At 43.0% G+C, this 15,782-nt stretch overlaps 1 protein-coding gene across 2 annotated transcripts in view; it reads left to right on the top strand.

Moving 5' to 3' along the window:
- Positions 1–11,116: 11,116 nt before the first annotated feature.
- Positions 11,117–15,782, top strand: part of LOC139456106 (ribosomal protein S6 kinase beta-1-like) — a 41,111-nt gene continuing 36,445 nt past the window's right edge. For both annotated transcript variants that reach the window (XM_071237637.1, XM_071237636.1), the window contains exon 1: positions 11,117–11,318. In XM_071237637.1, the coding sequence (XP_071093738.1) occupies positions 11,223–11,318 (96 nt within the window). In that variant the 5' untranslated portion in view covers positions 11,117–11,222. The remainder of the gene's footprint in view (positions 11,319–15,782) is intronic.

Here is a 15,782-nt window from a genome sequence, read left to right as displayed (position 1 = left end):
CTTACGACAAGCATAGTCGCTTTTTAAGGCAAGCATGGGTTGCTGAAGACCTATCCTACCCCGGATCTTCACGGGTCCCATTTATTTATTTCTATTTCAGTTGGCTTCAACTTACTTTCTACTGTTTCAGTTAAACCGTACTCATCATATGATCCACTAAGGTAGACTCTAATGACACATATGACTTGTAGCTACTGAGGTAGAAGCTTATGACACATATGACTCGTGGCTACTAAGGTAGAAGCTAATGACACATATGACTCGTGGCTACTAAGGTAGAAGTTAATGACACTTATGACTCGTGGCTACTAAGGTAGACTCTAATGACACATATGACTCGTGGCCACTAAGGTAGACGCTACTCACGTGCAGGACTCGTGGCCACTAAGGTAGACGCTACTCACGTGCAGGACTCGTGCCCACTAAGGTAGACGCTACTCACGTGCAGGACTCGTGGCCACCAAGGTAGACGCTACTCACGTGCAGGACTCGTGGCCACCAAGGTAGACGCTACTCACGTGCAGGAATCGTGGCCACCAAGGTAGACGCTACTCACGTGCAGGACTCGTGGCCACTAAGGTAGACGCTACTCACGTGCAGGACTCGTGGCCACTAAGGTAGACGCTACTCACGTGCAGGACTCGTGGCCACTAAGGTAGACGCTACTCACGTGCAGGACTCGTGCCCACTAAGGTAGACGCTACTCACGTGCAGGACTCGTGGCCACCAAGGTAGACGCTACTCACGTGCAGGACTCGTTGCCACTAAGGTAGACGCTACTCACGTGCAGGACTCGTGGCCACTAAGGTAGACGCTACTCACGTGCAGGACTCGTGTCCACTAAGGTAGACGCTACTCACGTGCAGGACTCGTGGCCACCAAGGTAGACGCTACTCACGTGCAGGACTCGTGGCCACCAAGGTAGACGCTACTCACGTGCAGGACTCGTGGCCACCAAGGTAGACGCTACTCACGTGCAGGACTCGTGGCCACTAAGGTAGACGCTACTCACGTGCAGGACTCGTGGCCACTAAGGTAGACGCTACTCACGTGCAGGACTCGTGGCCACCAAGGTAGACGCTACTCACGTGCAGGACTCGTGGCCACCAAGGTAGACGCTACTCACGTGCAGGACTCGTGGCCACTAAGGTAGACGCTACTCACGTGCAGGACTCGTGGCCACTAAGGTAGACGCTACTCACGTGCAGGACTCGTGGCCACTAAGGTAGACGCTACTCACGTGCAGGACTCGTGCCCACTAAGGTAGACGCTACTCACGTGCAGGACTCGTGCCCACTAAGGTAGACGCTACTCACGTGCAGGACTCGTGGCCACTAAGGTAGACGCTACTCACGTGCAGGACTCGTGGCCACCAAGGTAGACGCTACTCACGTGCAGGACTCGTGGCCACTAAGGTAGACGCTACTCACGTGCAGGACTCGTGGCCACCAAGGTAGACGCAACTCATGTGCAGGACTCGTGGCCACCACGGTAGACGCTACTCACGTGCAGGACTCGTGGTTACTAAGGTACAAGCTATGCCCACACTTATATGAGTACCGCGTGTCTACGTTACTAACAACGTACAGGCAATTGATACAGGTGGTAGCTATGACGTATACACCACCAGTGACCCGCCGGTACTACTGCTGATTCTTTCCCCAAGTCAAATGTTGATCGTGTAACTATTATTGGGTGTTGTCAGCTTTATGAATATAACTGTTTATAAATATCATTCATTATTGATTTGTTGAGTCGTGAAACGCCGATATTTTTCTTCGACAGAACACTCCCTGTATAAGTCATGTCTCGAAGAAACTAATCTGATAAGTTGATAGCGCTATTGTTAATGAGTGTACAATCATATCGCACTCGTAGATATTGACACGTGGGCCTGTCAATCACATCACAGAAGAAGGCGCAGTTGAACAATCGGGGGCATGTCAAAGCGCAACATGTTTATGAAGCGAGTTTTGGGGTGTTTGTTTTGTTTGTTTTTTTGTTTAACGCTGCACTCAGCAATATCACAGCTATATGACGGAGGTCTGTAAATAATCGAGTCTGGATCAGACAATCCAGTGACTGATATCATGAGCATCGATACATACTATTGGGATACGATGACGTGCATCCACCAAGTCAGCGAGCCTGACCACGCGATCCCGTTGGTCGGCCCTTACGACAAGCATAGTCGCCTTTTACGGCAAGCATGGATTGCTAAAGACCTATTCTACCCTAGAATATGAGTGAGTTAATATGTAATGTCACATCGGCAATATTTCAGCCTTCCGCGATAGAATTACCTTGAAATCTTACCCGAATTGTGATGACAGTTAAGGAAACGCCTTTATTTGCCTTAAATTCTACCAGCCATTGGGATGACTTTAAAATCAAACAAACTGACACGGGCTAGCAGGCTAGAAGGAATTTCTATGCCTGCCTTTCTCAGTCTTGTTTCTCAACTTCACAAGTACGTCGTTACGGCTATTTCAGTGAAAAATATATTTGTAGAAAAACATTTCACGTCGCGGAAATATTTCATTACTTTGTCCAATAAATATCGTTTGGCTCAAATTCAGAGTTTTGATCATATGAAATTGAACACAATCTAATTTTAACAACTAACATGTTAAAATAAAATTGCGTTGATCAATTAATCGTTGTGAAACGAGAGTGGTATTTCTTAATGATAATTGGGGCGGTCGAGTAGCCTAGTGGTTAAAGCGTTCGCTCGTCACGCCGAAGACCCGGGTTCGATTCCCGACATGGGTACAATGTGTGAAGCCCATTTCTTGTGTCCCCCGCCGTGATATTGCTGGAATATTGCTAAAAGCGGCGTAAAACCATACTCACTCACTCACTTAATGATAATTAGCGAAGCTGTCGCCTTCGTGGATAATATTTGCCATAGCCTTGTGTATACGGCCCCCGAAAATACATATCCTTGGGACTCGGTAACGACTATCTAACAGAGTAGACTGAGAAATGTCGGACACAAATATCTAACTATGCGTGAGGGTGGGTGTTTGATTACACGGGACGCGATACATGTGGGATAGCGTCACGTTTACTGATGAATATATAGTATGTGGATCAGCACTACAGTCAGGTCAGATCGGTGACGGAGCCTGATAAAACGGATTGTGTTGTATCAGTGCATGAGTGAGTGGGTTTACACAGCTTGTAGCCTTACCACAGCAAAATAACGGCGGGCGAACCAAGAACTGACACATCGCATCCATGGGGAGAATGGAACGAATGGCAAACGAACGCTTTAACCACCATAGGTAGCTGCGGTCACCGTATCGTATCTCTATGCTCCCCTACCAACCACCCCAATTTTTTTAAAAATAAGTAAAATTAATAATGATGATAAAAAATAACAAATAAATAAATTGAAATGAAATAAAAAAATATTATTATAAATAATTAAATAAATAAATAAATAAATAAATAAATAAATAAATAAATAAATAAATAAATAAATAAATAAATTGAAATGTAATGAAATGAAATAAATAGAAAAAAAATAAAATAAAATTTTAAAAACAAATAGATAAATTGAAAAAAACCATTTGGACTCGCAAGCTATACAGAGCTATACGTGCTGCTCCAAAGTGTTTGATCATAGATCCCCGATCTAAATCTGCATCACACTTTATATGCTGAAGCAAAGTCCATGCGTCGTGATCTGGTTAACGACAAATGCAACATGATTCACTTCCTTAAACACTTGCCTTCAAATACGACTACTAATATTTTACATTGAGCAAACAGTATATTAACTTATCCAGTTGCAAACCGGACTGGTAAACAGTATTGCGGTCAGCGTTTGCGGCCAAATGTCAGTACCCTCTTGATGATTTACAGCTCGATAAGTACACATAGAAAGTTGCATGATCGAAAAGATAAGTGCACATATTTGAAGGCAGGTGTTTTAGGAAGCGAATCGTGTTGCAATTTTCTTGAGATTTCGGTCCATGTTTGTTATGGCAGAGTTTTTTTTATTAAGACGATTTGTCTTGAATCCGGAAAATATTAGGAAAACACCATAGGAACCGCTCTGTGTACTGAGTCAATATCAAATGGTTTATAGGGAGCAGCGCAAAGATACGGTTGCCCCAGGTTACCACTTGGCTACGGGACCGTGCTTTGTTAGCACGAAGGCAATTTAATGGGAGACTAAACCCAGGCAAATTGTCAGGTCCAACAAGTTTGATTCGAATTGTTCTTTTGTTATTCTAACTTTGGTTATTTACTAACACAGCGTGTGCTTGTTTTTCAATCTACAAATGATCCCTTTCATTACAAAGATAGGTTACCCGTGAAGAACAGGGTAGAATACAGGTCTTCAGCAACCCAAAGCAAGGCCGGTGGGAGACCCGTGAAGATTCCGGGGTAGAATAGGACTTCAGCAACCCATGCTTGTCGTAAAAGGCGACTATGCTTGTCGGAAGAGGCGACTAACGGGATCGGGTGGTCAGGCTCGCTGACCTGGTTGATGCATGTCATCGTATCCCAGTTGCATGGATCGAAGTTCATGTTGTCAATCAGACTCGATTATTTACAGACCGCCGTCATATAGCTAGAATATTGCTGATTGCGGCGTTACACAACAAACAAACAAACAGAGACAGGGTTGGTAGGGTTGTGTGTTTGTCTTGCCTGTAATGTTTGTTTGAGGTTGAATACACTGCCGGGCAAAAGAAAGTATACACTTGCACATTGGATTTGACAAAAAAAATTACAAACGTTATCCAAACAGAAATTCTAGAAAAATGTTTTTCTAGCTTCATATAATAAACACGAGTCAAATGAAAATAGCATATATCAGTAAGTAAGGCAAATTGACCTAATCTAACCTATCCCAACTGACACTGTGATTACATATATGAAACCATCACCTCCTATAATGTCTTTATGAAAATCACCAGCTTTCTTTTTCGCCTCGAAAACTATTACATATCCATCAATAGGCCCCAGATCACGGGTTGCAGCGTGTGAAACAATGACACGATTACCTTTACCTGATGGTACCAAGGATGCTTTTTGTCCATCTGCCGATAGCCACATAAAGTCAGTAGAATTATTCTTATTCACCCAGGTTTCATATGGTAAAATCATCTGGAAGCCAGCGATAGTTCTCGTATGTTAGGTGTGGAGATAATGTGACCTCATAGACAGACGGCGTATGTTTCCCCGAAAACTGCTCGACCATCACCACGCGCAGTGTATCGATATCCCCTCTCGTGGAGAGCAATACTTAGTGCATCCGGGAAACATTAATTGTATCTTTAATATCCTCCCAAATTATACAACAAGTCAGGGTTACCTTCTGCTCACAAAGCTTGTACACTATACGCCTGATCACCCTGTATCAAAGCTGTTTAATATCCTTTTACGTCCCGGTTTTGTTTTTGAGACCACCCCTATACCTGTTTTGTTTTATTTATTAGACCATAGACTTGATTGTTTGAATTGAATGGATATCCGTGTCCTTATATGGGTAATATAATCTTTTATTCCCCACGCGATGAAGGGACAGATGGAGAGATGCTTCATCCGCATGACACGTGTCATGCATTGTTGACCTAGTTTTACCTGCTTTGATTGCACAACTAACTCCCAATTCGACTCCGTGACTAACGGATCAAGCACGCATCTGAACAAAGCTAAATGCAGCGTACGTCTTAATAGAGCAGATGGGCACCAGTTTCCACAAACGAAAAGAGTAGACGAATATGGATCCTGATACGCCTAAGGGACACAACCCTGGAAGCAAATATCAGCAACTTACAACACTGGTCCCAAACCAGGTGAATATGATTGAGACCCGTGAAGATCCGGGGAAGAATAGGACTTCAGCAACCCATGCTTGCCGTAAAAGACGACTATGCTTGTCGCAAGAGGCGACTAACGGATCGGGTGGTCAGGCCCGCTGACTTGACGATGCATGACATCGTATCCCAATTGCGTGGATCGATGCTCGTGATGTTAATCACTGGATTGTCTGGTTCAAACTCGATTATTTACAGATCGCCCTCATTTAGCTGGAATATTGTTGAGTCCAGCGTTAAACAACAACAAAAACAAACCGAATATGATTGATACCAGTATTATGTCAACAGTTTGTTTAGAGTAGAGCAAACTCTACAGCGGCATTGTGCGTGTAACATACGCCTCTCAGAGTAACCTGCACTTCTGGGCTTTCCCATGACCTATTATATCAGCTGACACGGCGGCCGGCTGCTACTATGAGTCCTTGTAGGAGATCGCGAGAAACATTGACACAAAGTATCCACCAATATCCCTGGCTCCCCGGAAAGAGGATCTTCGATCACGTGACCTTCATATGCTGCTGCCACTTACCGGCGACGGATCCACATCTCTGCGAGGTACTTGTGCCATTGACAATCCGTGGATTTAGGGCGAGGTGTTCGAACGGTGTATCACCCAATATTGGGTATTGCACTTTAGAGACTGCATGTGTAAAGCAGATTCTTTGATAATTAGCCTTGTTCGCAATGAATCACTTTATAATGATTGCCCTTGAATCAGTAAGTACTTGGGCGTCAACATTCACCCACAGCAAGTTCGTAGACAAACATGTTATAAGTGTTGTAACATTTTAGTAGTATTAGTGGTAGTAGTAACAGTAGTAGTGGTAGTAGTAGTAGCAGGGGTGGTAGTAAAGGTAGTAGTAGTGATGGTGGTAGTGGTAGTAATAGTTGTAGTAATAGTAGTAGTGGTAGTAATAGTTGTAGTAGTAGTAGTAGTAGTGGTAGTAGTAGTAGTGGTAGTAATAGTTGTAGTAGTAGTAGTAGTAGTGGTAGCAGGAGTAGCAGTAGTTGTGTTAGTGGTGCTACTGTGGTAGCAGTAGTAGTAGTAGTAGAAGTAGTAGTAGTAGTAGTAGTAGTAGTAGAAGTAGTAGTAGTAGTAGTAGTAGTAGTAGAAGCTGTGGTAGTAGTCGTAGTGGCGGTGGTAGTAGTAGTAGTAGTAGTAGTAGTAGTCGCAACACTCGGTTCCAGTGATAGCAAGGAAGACTCTCTGTGATCATCCCAGGTTAGAATATATCCCCAACAACCTCCCATGCTTGTCATAGGAGGCAGACTAATGTATAGGAGCTTGGACAGACCCGGGAAACGTGGCATTGTACAACGCGGGACGTTGCCCTCAATATCAATCACTGATTTGTCTGGTCCAAAGTCGACTTTTACAGGCCGCCGTCACATAGCTTGAATATTGCTGAGTGTGGCGTTCACCAAGAAGTCACACAGAGACAAGGCAGAAGGCAAGTTGGACGCCACATCGTCCATCATTGTTACAGCGCCAGCACGTGCCCTGGCCCTTGCTGTGTTGGAAATGCGGCGTTATGCTAAATCTAGTACAGTTTCATAAGGAAGTGATGTTCCCACAATTGCATCCGACTGATTTAATTGTCACGCCGCGCACTGACGCATTTCCTCCAGGATTACCCTTCAACCTAGAGCCGGGCTTCCAACCGGAGCTCTGTCCTTGGGAATCGAATAAAAGCACTCAGATATATGCCGAGTTGGGGCGCGTAACACATTGTTAGGACACAGTGACATGGATATACGCGCAAAATGCGCTGATTATTCTGGCAAACCTTTCAGTAAATACATATAGATTTGCATGGACAGGCTACCACTATGTACAATAGACTCACACGCCTGCATGATTCTACTGGACCAACCCACTAAGTTTAATTTGTTTGACAGGCATTACTTAGAAGTTGACGGATGACAAAGTAGACACAATTTATGGATAACAACTTCTTTAATAATACTGTAAAGGCAACGTTTCGGTATAGATCCTTATACCGTTGTCACCCAAGACTTGAACTTGTTATCCATAAATTGTGTCTACTTTGCCACTAAGTTTACAGTAAAAATTAAAGAAAGGATTCCCAGACGATCCACTAATCGGGTCCCACTGTTGGTTCGGGCAGAAAGATGAACTTTTTTGTTCGCGCCTTTTTGTTTTATAAAGAGTCCGGTCATGCTAGACTTAGTCGTCCGTGCTTATACAGACGACTAAAACTTTGACACGCACCACACAGTTGGCATAGGTGCTTGACCAGCACGTGCACACCGTGAACTAACATTTTAAGTTACCGGTAACTCAGCGGGTGTGATTGTGGTTTCTGGAGAGGAACTCTAATGTCGGTTTATAGTGTTTTCCCACTGAGCTAACATATCGCAGTTAAACACTACTCAGAGCCGACCAGTTCTTATTCTATCCCCTTAATGTCGAGCGCCAGGCTGGGTAACAACAAGTACCATATTTTAACGTTTTTTGGTATGACGAGGCTAGGGAATCGAACCACCGACCTTCCGCTCTCCGGGCAGACTCAAGTAGGAGGTACTGGGGACCGTTTCTGATCACCGGGGTTATTCATAATGGGTTCCTCACTCTCAACTGTAAACGCTTAGGTAATTGTTATTGAACACTTTCCGTAATAGACCCGTGAAGATCCTGGGGTAGAAAAGGTCTTCAGCAACCCATGCTTGTCGTAAAAGGCGACTATACTTGTCGGAAGAGGCAACCAATGGGGTCGGGTGGTCAGCCTCGCTCACCTGGTTGATGTTTGTCATCATATCTCATTTGCGTGGATCGATGCTCATGATGTCAGTCATTGGATTGTCTGGTCCAGACTCGATTATTTACAGAATGCCGTCATATAGCTGGAATATTGCTGATTGCGGCGTTGAACAACAAACAAACAAACAAACAGTGTAACGAAGGGAGATTGTTGTTTGTGACAGCTGTCGTCACAGCGAAACAATACATGACAGTAGCGCACAAAGGGCAAGGTGAGGTGAAATTGGGTTTAACGTCGCGTCCAAGATTATTGCACTTATATAGCGACATGCATGCGCGTGTATATGTGTGTGTGGCTGCTTGTACTAGTCCGGACTGATGCCGATTTATAGTGCTAGCTCACTGAGATACCATGCCGCAGTTTAACATGAATACCCCACTCAGACACAGTATACTGACTCCGAGCCGACCAGTCCTTGTTTTAGCTCCTTAATGCCGAGCGCCAGACAGGGTAACAACAAGTACAATCTTTTAACGTCTTTTTGTATGACGCGGCCCGGGATCGAACCCTGGACCTTCCGCTCTCCGGGCGGACGCTCTACCACAAGACCACGGAGGCGGTCGCACAAAGGGCAAGCAATAGGCATGCATGATTAGGCTGGGGAACAAACGAGCTCAACAAAATTAATTAGTTCGATTTCAAGGTTATGAAATTCATGTAGGCAAATCGGTGATGTGATGGTCGACTCAAGAGAAGTTAGTTAACGTGATACGGTATTGAGGCCAGTAGCGGTACCCTGTGCGTTTAGGACTCGTCGTTAATTCCAACAGCATAACATCCGCCCACACCCCGCACGTATGTCAATGGATTTAATGAGGCATGGAAATATCCGTGCACTGACCGTAACTCCATTGAACATCTATTGCAGGATGAACGTGGACGTCGTCGTCCTCATCAGTTGGACGAACCCTCGGCTTCAGATCCCAAGGGCTACCAATTATCCTCATCCAAGTATGCCCAGGCTATGATGGCCAGGGGCGGTGGGGTAGTCTAGTGGTAAAACCGTTCGCTCGTCAGGCCTAAAACCTGGGTTCGATTCCGCACATGCGTGGGTACAATATGTGAAGCCCATCGCTGGTGTGCCCTGCTGTGATATTACTGGAATATTGCAAAAGGCGGCGTAAAACCATACTCACTCACTGACTCACTGTCAAGCATATATTTTGAGTAGACTTTGCAATAGCAATGGATTCTCACTGTAAAACAGAAAATCTATTTTCCCGTGTAAGTGCATCTCATTTTGAAATATCTGTAAGAGATGGGCCCGTATCACAAATTTTGAATATATGTCTGAGGTACGTAGCCTAGGCGTTCGAGAAACCTATGATCCTGGGACACGAGTGGTCCTGCAGTCTGAGGTATATACGTAGCCTAGACTTTCGAGAAACCTATGATCCTGGGACACGAGTGGTCCTGCAGTCTGAGGTATATACGTAGCCTAGGCGTTCGAGAAACCTATGATCCTGGGACACGAGTGGTCCTGTAGTCTGAGGTACGTAACCTAGGCTTTCGAGAAACCTATGATCCTGGGACACGGGTGGTCCTGTAGTCTGAGGTATATACGTAGCCTAGACTTTCGAGAAACCTATATTCCTGGGACACGGGTGGTCCTGTAGTCTGAGGTATATACGTAGCCTAGGCGTTCGAGAAACCTATGATCCAGAGTTCGAATCCCAGATTAACCCCGATAATGTATCTTGGTTTGTCAGCATCATATTGTGTTCAGGTTACAGGAAAGTAGTGAACTTCGATCGGGCTTACCTCCCCAACACGTGATATAAATAAATTTCTATTCAAAGCGGCATTAAATCCAACTCTCTCATAAACACCTGTCCCTACAGAGCGGACATGGATCAAATCGGGGACTATAGCAACACTTGTTTATCATCCGTAATTCTGGGGCTGGATGTTATGATCAAGCTACAGTTTGGGTTTATTTTCAGCAGTCAATACGTAGTCGGTGTTTAATTTTTTCCGAAAATGCAGTTTATAAGAGAGTGACATTAATGACGTAAAACCAAATTAGGCTAGCTTCAACTTCTCTTCAACACTGGTGTTATGTAGTCTGATGGTATATGTGATATCTATATTAACTTCTTAAGCTAGTATATACCTGATGTAAACACCTATGTATGTTACATGTATGTTAACAAAAACTTGGCAATGGCATTATCAGTTTATATATGTATGTATGCATGTATATAGTAGTATATATATTGAAGAAGTATCAGGAATATATATGTATATGCAGATTCATATTTTTGTCTACGATAGCAAATTTGAGTTAAATGCTCTTTATATCAAAACGCTACAATGTTCTAGACTCCGTAGACTGCATGAACTGTACTTAACAGATGTTACGCGAAGGTGGACGGACATATTGTTTGCCAGGTGATTGAAAGAGACTGTGAATACCGCCGACACGGAATTCCATCGTTTCTGATTGGTCCATTTGCACCGGAAGTCACTTTACATGTGATGTATGACGTCACACGGAATCCCTGGGTTTCACAAGTGACCAGAGAGTCAAGCCTACATCGGTATCTTCCTACCAGCTTTTGTCTTTTTATGTCTCTCTCCAAGTTCCCAGATGTGAATTATGGCTGGTGTATTCGACTTAGAACTCCATGAAGGCGTCGGCGATGATGAGGAAATCTCCGAAGATGAGTTTTTCGCGGCTGATGAAAATTTTCAGGTGGGCCAAATTTAGACGTAGGCTTATTGGTGGAACGGAAGACCCGCTAGAAACTGTCTGACTCAATGACTGGTTGCGCGGTCTAATCTAGAAACTACTTCGACTGATGTATACATTACCTTTTAGCCTTTGTGTGTGTTAATTTGTTTCCTGAACATCACTTTGTGTATCTTTGTGTCCGGTACTTTCTATCACGCAGCAGATTTAGGCCATATTTCACCATGTTCACTGTTGGTTCATTCGTTGGCGTGGCCAGATGAAATGTCAAATCTGGCATATATTAATCCAAGATCACAACTTAAGGAGTGTAATTGAACACAGATCGACTTTTTTCTGTAATTTATCATAATACGTGTCTTAAAAGGATCTGGTTTCTACATTCACTCCCTCCCATTTAATCTAATACTTCTGCCACTTGTTAAAAAAACAACTATGATGACTTGTAAACATATTTTGCTGAATTCACACTTTGTGCTTGATCATCTTGTATTGAAACTCAGTCACAGCAACCATACAGTAACATTCTGCTTGTTCCACCATTATGACTATGATAATTAGTTACTGTTAAAATATTAATAAATTGGAAATAATATCTCCACTTTTTTTTTATTAAGGGTGGTTGTAAATCTAAGTTCATCTTTCTTACAGAAATTGTGATGTTAGTTGAATTGTATTTGTTATATTAAATCTAGAGACATGTTGTGTGATTTAACAAATGCTTAAGAAGACCCCCAATGGCAAAATCCACCTATCTCATCAACTTTAACCTCAGATCATATATCCTGCCAGCTGCCTACTGATCGTCATGTTTTGATACCATCAGGATGGTATCGGGGCTGGTACAGTGAGCTTGGGAGCCCTGGGTCAGGAGGATCCTGAGTTGGCCCTTGGGTACTATTGTACAATGGCTGTTACAAGTGGTTAAAAAAAAATGGCTGTTGTTTTCAGAGAAAAAAACGAGCACATTATACACACAAAAACACTATTTATTTATGATCTGAATGTGAATAAGGTAGACGATGAATGTCGATGTACAGCAGGTAATAGGGATTAAGATACTCGGGTAGTAAACATGGACTTTTCAATCTATTTTTATTCACTTGGATCCTGTCTGTTGGGAATTTTTATGAGAATGAGTAGACATTTCTTAAAGAATTCTGCTTAAATGATGTTTCAGGGCACTTATAATTTTCGTGTGCAGCCACAAGTGTGGTTCATGTCACATAAACTCAGAACAGGGCTTATAAATAATAAGAGAGATACAGTGCCTTGTTTGTGCATTATTCACTAGAGAAGACTAGTACTGGTATATGACTGATACATATTGCAATACAGCCAGCCCTGTGTACTGTAAAATGGTGTGATACACTTTAAACCTCCAATACCCATCCCTACTACCAAGCGACTAATTTTTGGGATTATGTAATTAATTTACAGTCATATTTGTTATATTTGAGAACCTCACAGTCAGCATAAATTACATGGTGTTATTTTTTATATGACAGTCTTGTGAATATGTCTAACCGTTTAATTGGTTTGTGTGGTTTGTAAAAAATAAGCAGTTTTACCCATGGTCAAGACTACAAGGGATTATCAGATAGACGGGCATATTGTTAAGCTGGTCTATACCATGCTATACAGGGTTTATCCATTAATTATGTCATCTCTAAATGAATGATATCACAGTGCCACAGCATGTTGAGGGCACCGGGTCATTGACCCCTTGACAAAATCAAATGGCCTTCCAAGGTTTATACGTGATGCACAAATGTAGAGAATGGATGCAGAGAAAATATACTGTGTCTCGAGGGACACTCAATAACATTCATTGTATCTCCAGCGCAACAAGAGCAGTAATGGCGTCTGTTATTTCATCCATCAATCATGACTACTGTCCACTTGATCATTGATTCATTCCAGGCTCTCAAGTAATTATGTAAACATACAGTTCACTACACCATTTAACCGCCTCTGTGGTCTAGTGGTAGAGTGTCCGCCCAGAGAGCGAAAGGCCCGGGGTTCGATCCCCAGCCGCGTCATACCAAAAGACGTTTAAAGATGGTACTTGTTGTTACCCTATCTGGTGCTCAGCATTAAGGGGCTAAAACAAGGACTGGTCGGCTCGGAGTCAGTATACTGTGTCTGAGGGGGGTATTCATGTTAAACTGCGGCATGGTATCTCAGTGAGCTAGCACTATAAATCAGTCCTGACAAGGTACAAGCAGCCACACACACACACCTACATGCACGTCGCTATATAAGTGCAATAATCTTGGACGTAACGTTAAACCCCATTTCACCTCACCTCACTACACCATTTCATTACTTTATAAGACCCTCATATTGCCTGCAAGGGCCCTTAAAATTCCTCATTGGTGGTCCCGTGGACCCCACTCTTGTAAGTCAAGGTAAAACCCTGACCTCCATTTTGAAGTAAGATGGGTCCTTGTGACCCACTTGTCGGATATCTGACCCAGCAGCTGGCTAGAGCAAAAAGAGACAAGACTATTTTGTTAATTTTTCACACACAAAGGAGTATGAATAATGCATACCATGTACACATCAGGGGTTAATACATGTCCAATAAAACCTCAAGATGCATATTCGATCCAACACAGCTTAAAATAACATTGTAAAAGTTTAGTTGTATAATTATATATATGCATGCAGGGATTTTATATGTAGAATTCAAAACTAATTGTCTTTGGCAGCCAAATTGGGAAAATGGGTAGTTTTGTTCAAAATGTGGGATTTTCTTAAAGTCCTTATTTTCGTACAGTCAGGGGTGTATAACCATTATATTCAATGTTAAACTGTAAAATAAGACATTATAGACTCTTCTTGTTTATCATGTTTATTGGTCCTGTTATCAGAGAAATACAAGCTACTTCTACAAGCAACAACATTAGTTATGACCATCATAAAATGACTTGGCAGTATTTGATTTCAATTTGGGAATTGTAACTGACCATGCTGACATTTGCTTCAAAATTAGTTTCAAAAGGGGTGGGTGGATTTCGTTTCTGGAGGACAACTTGAAAACAGTGAAAGACATTTTTTATCCAAACCTGGTACATGTGTTAACCAAGGGCTGAAGTGGTGCATTTTTAACACGGCTCAGTTTGTGAAGTCACTGTATTAAGTCTCTTCTTTCCTTCCCACACCCAGGGGCATGGGTGGCCCAGTCGTCTAAGGCGCCGTGATTCGCTGTGCAGGGTTGCGTCCCTTGGGCACGCCAGAAACCTATGATTGTGGGTTCGAATCCCGGTTCGCCCCGATTATGTTTCTAGGTTTGTCAGCACCATACCCGTGCTCGTGGGTTTCACCGAAGTGGTAAACGTCTGAGACCTGCATCACTTGGGGCTTTCCTCCCACATTAAGCTGACACGCCGTGATATAACTGGAATACTGTTAAAAGCGGCGTTAAACCCAACTCACTCACTCACTCCTTACCACACCCCTAGAGGGAAGACATATAGGTTAAAGTAGCAACTTAAACATCATGTACAAAGTCTTGACCAGTAAAATAAAGTTTACACTGGTCCTAATGGCTAGTCTAAACAAAAACTGATTTCCAACACTGTACCTCCGTAATATTTTATTTTACATGCTTACATGATAATATATGCAACACCATGTCCCACATTGTGACTAAGGGGATCGGCTGGTCAATTTGTTTGTTTGTTGTTTAACGCCACACTCGTCAATATTCCAGCTATATGACAGCGGTCTGTAAATAATCAAGTCTGGACTAGACAATCCAGTGATCGACATCATGAGCATCGATCCACACAATTGGGATACGGTGATATACATCAACCAAGTCAGCGAGTCTGGCCACCAGATCCAGTTATTGCCTCTTACGACAAGCAAAGTCGCCTTTTACGGCAAGCATGTGTTGCTGAAGACCTATTCTACCCCGGATCTTCACCATGTTCACGGATGACCAGGTGGTCAGAACCACCGACCTGTTTGAAGCATGTCATCGTATCCCATCTGTGTAGATTGATGCTCATGATGTCAGTCACTGGATTGTCTGTCCAGTCTAGATTATTTACAGTCGGCCATCATTTATCTGGAATATTGCTGAGTGCTGCAACAACAAATGTCGCAGTGTCATCACTGATCAGACAGGACCGTGCAGTTTTGTGAAATGATATGAATTGCAATAAGGATGCTGCACCAGATGTGCTGTTCAATTTTGTTTTAGGTCTTTTGATAACAATGATTATAATGACATATATCGTGTAGTGACTAGCACATGTAGTATGTGTCAAGCATTGTGTTGTGACTAGCACATGTAGTATGTGTCAAGCATTGTGTTGTAACTAGCACATGTAGTGTCAAGCATTGTGTAGTGACTAGCACATGTAGTTTCAAGCATTGTGTAGTGACTAGCACATGTAGTATGTGTCAAGCATTGTGTAGTGACTAGCACATGTAGTGTCAAGCATTGTGTAGTGA

Source organism: Haliotis cracherodii, unplaced genomic scaffold (genome assembly GCF_022045235.1).
Source record: "Haliotis cracherodii isolate W230 unplaced genomic scaffold, xgHalCrac1.p SCAF_11, whole genome shotgun sequence".
In the NCBI taxonomy this organism is placed as follows: domain Eukaryota; kingdom Metazoa; phylum Mollusca; class Gastropoda; order Lepetellida; family Haliotidae; genus Haliotis; species Haliotis cracherodii.
Note: the sequence above shows the minus strand (reverse complement) of the source record. Positions and strands in the feature narration are given on the sequence as shown.